The sequence below is a fragment of the Sapajus apella genome, unplaced genomic scaffold, assembly GCF_009761245.1.
Source record: "Sapajus apella isolate SASKATOON/1434 unplaced genomic scaffold, GSC_monkey_1.0 scaffold31, whole genome shotgun sequence".
Lineage (NCBI taxonomy): Eukaryota > Metazoa > Chordata > Mammalia > Primates > Cebidae > Sapajus > Sapajus apella.
Window position 1 is genome coordinate 15,492,363 of NW_022436971.1, and position 8,298 is coordinate 15,500,660.

General features: G+C 47.2%; 1 protein-coding gene across 2 annotated transcripts in view; it reads right to left on the reverse strand.

Moving 5' to 3' along the window:
- Positions 1–241: 241 nt before the first annotated feature.
- KLF11 (Kruppel like factor 11) overlaps positions 242–8,298 on the reverse strand; it is a 10,516-nt gene continuing 2,459 nt past the window's right edge. For both annotated transcript variants that reach the window (XM_032294156.1, XM_032294155.1), the window contains exons 2-4: positions 7,121–7,390; positions 5,281–6,220; positions 242–1,367 (exon numbers count right to left, since the gene is read on the reverse strand). In XM_032294156.1, the coding sequence (XP_032150047.1) occupies positions 1,087–1,367; positions 5,281–6,220; positions 7,121–7,381 (1,482 nt within the window). In that variant the 5' untranslated portion in view covers positions 7,382–7,390 and the 3' untranslated portion in view covers positions 242–1,086. The remainder of the gene's footprint in view (positions 1,368–5,280; positions 6,221–7,120; positions 7,391–8,298) is intronic.

The following is an 8,298-nucleotide window of genomic DNA, read 5'->3' on the forward strand; positions in this document are numbered from 1 at the left end:
GCATTTCCTCGAGTTTCTAGTATTTGGTAAATAACAGAAGCAGAACCTTGGCACTGCCTGCCTGCACATGCATCTCACCCTCGGCTAAGCTGTTCTCTAGTGGAAAGTTCATCCAACTAATACAGACACTTCCTTTTTCACTGAGAAGTTACTCTACCCACAGTATAGTAGGGACAAGGCCACAGCAAAACAAGTCAACTGACGATCAACAAATCGGCTGGATTTGAGTGTTTATCTTTTATGGTGTTTTAGGTACAAACAAGAAACTCAATGGTTTGCTTTCGGCAGAGCCATGGCCAAGACGATTACACACAGACTACAGCCTACAGCAGCGCCTGCTCCCTGGGATGTGCTCAGTGGCTCATGTTACTTTCTGGGGTACATCCTTCACAAGACGCACCACGGACACAACTCACTAGTTCTAGTCAACCACACTTGCAGTTCTTGGGTGACAGGAATGGCTGCCTAGAATTTCCTTGAAAATATTATGAAAAAGCTGATTGCAAAATTTATTTTTCCCTTTTAAGAGGCCCTTATTCAACCAGTTCCAATTCCAAAAAATCTAAAAAGGCCAGATAATCTGTGATTTTTTTTTGGTGGAGTAACATGTCAAATTTACTAAAACGGGTCATCATAAAAAACTGTTATTAAATACTGAAAAGAAGGCTGCAAAATGATCTATCTAGAAACTGGTGATTTGAGCACCAACAATATAAATATTTTTATAAAAAACAGTATAAAAATTAGTACCCTGTCTTATTTCTACAAAACATCAATAGAAAGTTGTAAAAATCCAGATTTTGTAAACTTTATTGCCGAAATATTTGTCTGAATGCTGGTGATGTTGGTTATCAAATTTTCTACCATTTCTTTAAAAAAAAAAACAACAAAACACTTCTGAAACTACAAAACATATTGAACAGGGTCCCAAGTGGAAAAGTTAACACACCTTCATCAAAATCAGCTCCCCGATCTTCCTGAGCCCCAAAACTATTTTTTTTTGGGGTGAGGCAATGGGAAAGCAATCCGTCAGTTCCATTCCTGAAAACAGGCTTTTAAAAACCCCGTAACATCCTAGTGGACCTTTCAGGTGGAGGCTGGCGTGGTCACAAGCAGGTTCTCCGGGCTCTCTGCACAGGCGATTCTGTTCAGCTTGCCAACCTCTGCCTGCCAGCCTGGGATCTTCTTGGTCGTCATGTGGCGGCGGGCATGCTTCGTCAGGTGGTCACTGCGCATGAAACGCCGGTCACACACAGGGCACACAAATTTCTTCTCCCCTGTGTGAGTTCTGCGGTGGCGAGACAGCTCATCCGAACGAGCAAACTTCTTATCACAGCCGTCCCAGCTGCAGCTGAAAGGCTTCTCCCCTAAGTGTGAGAAAACACATGCCGAAGAGAAAGGAGATGCTGAGCACCTTATGCAAGGGGTTACTTCATGTCAATTTAAAATCATGTTCATCAAGCTCACAAGAAAGCAATGTCTTCTTATTCTGGAACTGTGGGAAACCCCCCATATAGGCACCGAGGAATAAAAGCTAAGCAAAACCCTGGCACAGTTAGGGCTTAAAGAATATCTCACTTTATAGTGTTACTACTCAGCAATTTCCTTTTATATAATCCTTTATATAATCATATATTAGTTTATAGAATTAGGGCTTAAAGAATTCGTTTATATAATCCTCTACATATAATCATATAATAGTTGATAGTATGAGTGCCTAAAGAATATTTCCCTACATATATATAAAATTATATTTTAGCTCATAATCGGAGGAATGCCTAAAGTGGACACAGTACAGAGCATGAATTGAGGAATAAGTAGCTTATAATCGGAGGAATGTCTAGAGCAGACACAGTGCAGAGCATAATTTAAGAGAAAAAGTTATACCAGGACAAGAATCCATAGCCCAGGTGGCAACGTGCAGTATTGTAAAGATACCCGCTGTACGGCAGGCTTCGGGCAAAAGCCACTCCTCCTAAAGGAGTTGCAGGAGCTTGCTCCAGTCTCGTGGAAGGCTGCTCTCAGAACAGCAATCCACCTTGGTAACTGCAAACTTTATCAGCTCTTGCTACTATGCTGCTCAAAAAGCATCTTCCCATAAAACTCACTGGAAGCTGCCAGAAGGTGGCGGTAGCCTTAACAGCTCTGTCACTGCTATGTGACTTAAAATATCCTCCTATAAATCTTCTTAAAAGTAGCTTGCCCATAGATAAAAGTATTGCACACTGCACCCTCTTCACTGCGCATGGCCCACCTTCAAGCCTCAGTGACCTAATGGGGGTGGACCCCTTACTGCACATGGCCCTTGCCTTCATGGGAACGGGCCCCTTGCGCATTGTCCACCTCCTGACCTAGGTGACATAATGGGGGTGGACTCCATGTTTTATTGCTGACGACCCAATCACTATCCTTAAAGATGATTTCACTCACTGCCCTGCCCCCTAACCTATACACAATACATACTCATGCTTCTGGACATTCGGGGCCTCGCCTAACTCCGCTTATAGGTGGCGTGGCCTCCTAAGCCCAGCTGTGTTTTCCTTGTACTTCTGTGTCCCGTCTCTTTATTTCTCAGATCCTGCGCCTCAGCACAGCATAAGGGACACCCCACGGCCCTGTGGGGCCATCAGCCCTACATGGAACTGGATGATCTGGGTCAAGAAACCCTCCATAAGGCATTTATTCCTGCCACACTTAACATGCAGTATGTTGTTGGCACCCAATGATTTCATGCTAATCTTTCAAAATATATTTAAAACTAAAAATAAATCAAGCCAAGTACAAGCACAGTGGCTCATGTCTATAATCCCAGCACTTTGGGAGGCTGGGAGGATCAGTTGAGGCCAGGAGTTCCAGACCAGCCTGGCCAACAAAGTAAGGCCTGTCTTTACCAAAAATAAAAATTAATTAAAAATGTAGCATCGTGCACCAAAATCTCAGAAACCACCACTAAGGAACTCATTCACGTAACCAACTACTACCTGTATCCCAATAACTTATGGAAAAATAAAGAAAAAAAAATGTAGCATCCATTCACTCTACCTTACTCCAATTTAAAGGCCTCAGGTTGGTAGGAATATATATAAAAAGTGGTCTTAGCCAAGGGAAACTTGCCCAGTTTTTACTTCTCATGAAAACTCCAAGTTTACAAAATGGCACAGAAGGGGATTCTTCAGAACTCTTAGCTTATTTATTTATCAGGTAGAATCTCACTCATCACCAGGCTGGCGTGATCTTGGCTCACTGCAACCTCCACCTCCCAGGTTCAGGTGATTCTCCTGCCTCAGCCTCCTGAGTATCTAGGATTACAGGCACGCACCACCACACCCAGCTAATTTTTGTATTTTTAGTAGTGATAGGGGTTTCACCATGTTGGCCAAGTTGGTCTCAAACTCCTGACCTCGTGATCTGCCCACCTCAGCCTCCCAAAGTGCTGGGGTTACAGGTGTGAGCCACTGTGCCCGGCCAGTTATTTAATTGGAAGTACTTTAGGAAACATGGAAGAAGCTTGTTTTTTTTTTTTTTTTGAAACGGGAGTTTACCTCTTGTTACCCAGGCTGGAGTGCAATGGCGCGATCTCGGCTCACCGCAACCTCCGCCTCCTGGGTTCAGGCAATTCTCCTGCCTCAGTCTCCTGAGTAGCTGGGATTACAGGCACGCGCCACCATGCCCAGCTAATGTTTTGTATTTTTAGTAGAGACGGGGTTTCACCATGTTGACCAGGATGGTCTCGATCTCTTGACCTCGTGATCCACCCGCCTTGGCCTCCCAAAGTGCTGGGATTACAGGCTTGAGCCACCGCGCCCGGCCCAGAAGCTTGTTTTAATCACTGTAAGTCACTCTGTCAGTTACTTTACCAAGGAAAACTGAATAAACAGCAAAACCTCCTTCAGTCACCTCCCCAAACTTGGAAGCTGTGCTCTGGTGTGATGTGAAGTTCCCCTGGAAAGCCCTGGTGAAATGTGGGGCTCACCAAGTCAACAAGCCCATTAAGAGAGGCATGCAGGTCAACTCCACCAGAAGCACCGGTTCCCTGATACAGTCCCCATGTCCATCTGCCGTGCAAACGACCAACCCTCATTTACTAACTAGTGTCATGCCCTTGTATCAAGCACCAGGAGTATATCCAGGTGAGATAAATACATGAGTAACTAAAAAGCAAAGGGAGAATGTGGCAAGACCTACAATAAACGACCAGGGCCAAAGAAGAAAGGAAGATAAGGAAACCAGCTAATAACTAATTCTGGGGAGGCCCTTGGAGGCTCTCGGTAAGTAGAGACGGACAGAGGGCTGAAGGGGAGGGTGGACATATGGAACAGAAGGTTGGAAGGCTGTTTCTGCATGGGCAGAGGCAAGTACTTCATGGCCAAGTTTGGCCTTATCATGGAAGGAAACAGCCACTCGGTAGAATGGAGGAGCAGGAGAGTTCCTCTTACAGTGTCTGAACCCCAGACGGCACTTCATTCTCCACGTGGAGGCCACCATGATCAGAGCAACAGAACACAAACTCACAGAACACCTGAGAAACGGTGCCCTCACCTACTAGAGCCATTCTATCCAGCAACACCCAGACCACTGGTGGGTGGCAGGGAAACCACAGGTCCCATGGAGCTATTTAAACTTCAAGTATTAAAAAGTGTAAAATTCAGTTCCTTGGGCACACTAGCCACACTTCAAATGTGAGCAGGCAGTGGCTAAAGGACAGACAGCAAACATTTCCATCATCGCAGAAAATTCAATTGGACAGAGCTGGTTATACAACAGATCATTAGGTCAGCAGAGTGTCTTGTGCAACTTACTTTAAATTAAAAACTACTTTCAGAGGTAAGAAAACTATACTCTTTAAAAAAATATTTTAGAATTTTAACTTTAATATAGTTTGGCCAGACCTTCCCACAATGAACATAAGTCACATTGATAAGATATATTTACTGAACGTGAATGCATGTTCTCTTAAAAATAAATAAATAAAAATAAAACATCCACTGCAATGTGAACAGAAGGGGGCACTGTGAGTCACTCTAAAAGCTCCCGAAAGACACCATCACAGTACTAGACTACATTTTCTCTCCAGGGTGAGCAGCTGGCGCTGTCTGCAAACTCCTGAAGGCTGTGCTCACCCTTACAGGATTGTGCAGGCTTTTCAGAACCAAAGAAAAAGCCACACTTCCTCCTTCACCAGGGGTTCTCATGATACCCTCCCACCCAAAGGCGGCTCCAGGTGTGCTTCCTAACCACACGGTCTGCTGTGCCCAATGTCCTACCTGCCCTGGTGCTTACCTGTGTGAGTGCGAAGATGAGCCTTGAGGTGGGAACTTTTGAAGTAGGTCTTCTGGCAACCTGGGAAGGTGCAAACGTAGTTCCTCCTTCGGGAAAAGTCTACCTGAGGGACACAGTTTTGGCTAGAGGCGATGAACACTGGCGCAGGGGCGAGGGGCAACAACTTGGTATTCCCTGAAGCCAGGACGCTGGCCGCACAGGGGGCAGGCGGAGGGAGGGCGCCCTGGGGCAGGACCAGCATCACAGCTCCCTGAGGCACAGGAGGTCCCAGGAATACAGGTTGCGGAGCTGGAGCAGCCTGGGCTAGGATGGGTCTCACAGTCCCCACAGACAACTGGGGAGGCGGCTTCAAAAAAGCTGAAAACATGCCACTCTGTCCAGTCACAGGGATCATTTGGCAAAGGACAGGGGGAGCAGGGACAGAAATCAGAGGGGTGGTTTTCCTGGGCAGGTCATTTTCGTAATTCTTTGGTGAGCAAGTCTGCATTGCACCAGGCCACCCTGCCTGCTGGCCTCTGTCAGTGGGGATCAGGCCACCGGGCTTGTGCAAGCAAGGCTGACAGGACACTGCGTTAGTGCTGAGTAAACAGTCTGTGAGGTGTGTATCCTGCAAAGTTTCAAAGTGTCCCAAAAGCTGCTCTTCTCCTCTGCTGTCAGAAAGCTGGCCATCTGGAGTCTGCGTGGCGGGAAAGCAGGCAGGAGCAGGGCTCTCCCCAGTGTGTCGGATCACGCTGGTCCCCACGGCCCTGCACGGAGAGCTGGGTACTGGCTCCAAACCTGGCAGGCCCCTCTCCACCCCCCCATTCAGTGCTCTGGCCACCACAGCAGAGGAATGGAGGGTGGCCATGGCTGTGAATGCTTTGGAATCTGTTACTTGGGAAGAAACAGGTGTCCTTGTCGATGGCTCCACGAAATCAGGGCTCTGAGGAGGAGTTATGCACTTAAAAAAAAAAAAAGTACCATGTGAAAAGGCTGCTTTAAATTTTACAAGGGGTTTAATTGATCACAATGCTCCCAATACCTTTACATAAAATAATCTAGAGACTCAGCTAAGCCTGTTTTCAATGCCCCAGTGGCTTTCAAGGCTGCATGGGGCACTTCACTTTCTCAGCTTCTTCCCAGTGTTCACCCCTTCCAGACGTGCCCAAGCGCCCAATGCCAGGAAACTCTGAGGAGCTCCTGGCCAGCAGGCCTGCTGCTTCCACAACACCCCCCGCTGCCCCACAAGGCCCTCCCATCCCTCTCCAAATCTGCTTTCTACACTCTCCTTTCAGATAAGCTTCCAGCCCAGGACAACCACAATTTCCACTGCTAGCAGCCTACAATTCTCAACTTCTCTGAGATGCAATTTTTCCAAATGCTTTCACAGATATTAGCAAGTTCAAAAACCAAAAACAAGAGTGATTTACTGCACCCAACTCACATTAAGGAGCCGGCTGCCACTGGAAGGCAGAGGTGTCACCAATGAAGGCAATCTGTTGTAAAAGCACATGCTTCTCCAGCTGCCACCCACATATCCTGACCCTAGGCTGGGTCACCAGGAGAACCTAAGCTCCACCCCAATATACCCCCGGAGAAGTAAATTTCACTTTCTCACATTAATCTGTAGGTTTCATTCCATGGAAATTAACCCCATAGCTAGCAAGGTAAGATCCATCCATAGAAAGGGCACATTTTTCAGAAATGAAGGAAGATTTTCCACTCCCTCAGACCCACAAAAAGAGAGGGTATGCAACTTATTTGCCAGCATCCCAGGGAATCTTCCCACAAGTTCTTCAACACACTGATTTCAGCTACTCTAGTCATTTCACAAAAATGCTCCTCTCCCACCTCCTCTTACCAGAGTTGATAAAGAATGGAAGTCTTTTGGTAGCTCAGGTGCAGGTGCATCCATATGCACAGCAGAGGTGACATCCCCAGAGTCAGAGACAGGCGTGAGGGGTCTTATCCGTAACAGGTCACCTTTCTGGAATCTTTGACCCCAGGAGCTCATACAAACAAGAGCCTCGACAGCTTCCATGTCTGTCTGCTCCAAGATGCTGCACGTAGACCGTTCGCTGTCATGCCGCTTCCTCTCCAGGATGGACTCACATATGTCCATGATGCCAACCTAGAGGCGACACAACACAACAGCTTCTCAGTGCAGGGGAACTACAGAGGTCACCCATCATGGCCATGTGGCTATGCATACCAGAAGCCTGCACTAGGCATGTAATGCACATGCAACACACCATAGCAACACACACTCAGTTGTAGTAAAAGATGTTAAAGGAGGACCACTCAGCTCTTAAGCCAACATTTCAAAGACTGAAGTAAGCTGGCAAGCATTGCCATCAAAAATCCTGACTCTTTTTTTTTTTTTTTTGAGACAGAGTTTCGCTCTTGTTACCCAGGCTGGAGTGCAATGGCGCGATCTCGGCTCACCGCAACCTCCGCCTCCTGGGTTCAGGCAATTCTCCTGCCTCAGCCTCCTGAGTAGCTGGGATTACAAGCACGCACCACCATGCCCAGCTAATTTTTTGTATTTTTAGTAGAGAAGGGGTTTCACCATGTTGACCAGGATGGTCTCGATCTCTTGCCTCAGCCTCCCAAATTGCTGGGATTACAGGCGTGAGCCACCGCGCCCGGCCAAAAATCCTGACTCTTAAAAAAGGCTACTAAGTTCATACTTTTCTTGGGTAAATGATTAATAAAATTAACTCCTGAGGTGCAAGCCAAACAGTGGCTGGGGTGAAGCTGCTGCCCAGGGAGGAGGAGCTGACACTGAGGCCATCTAGTCGGTCTGCCAGTGGCCAAAGCACCCTGACCATGGCTCTCTGAGGTGGCAAAGCCACCAGAGCAGTGTTCCTACAGATGATCTCAGGGACTCTCGGGCCTTCCCCCTAGGATTCCAGGACTCCAGGCAGGTAGGGCCCATGGTGATTCCACCAGTTCCCCACCCCAGATTCAGAACAGAAGTCATCTGTTACTGTCCCAAGGCTACCAGGGGGTGACAGGAAGCAAACCTGACGCTTAGAG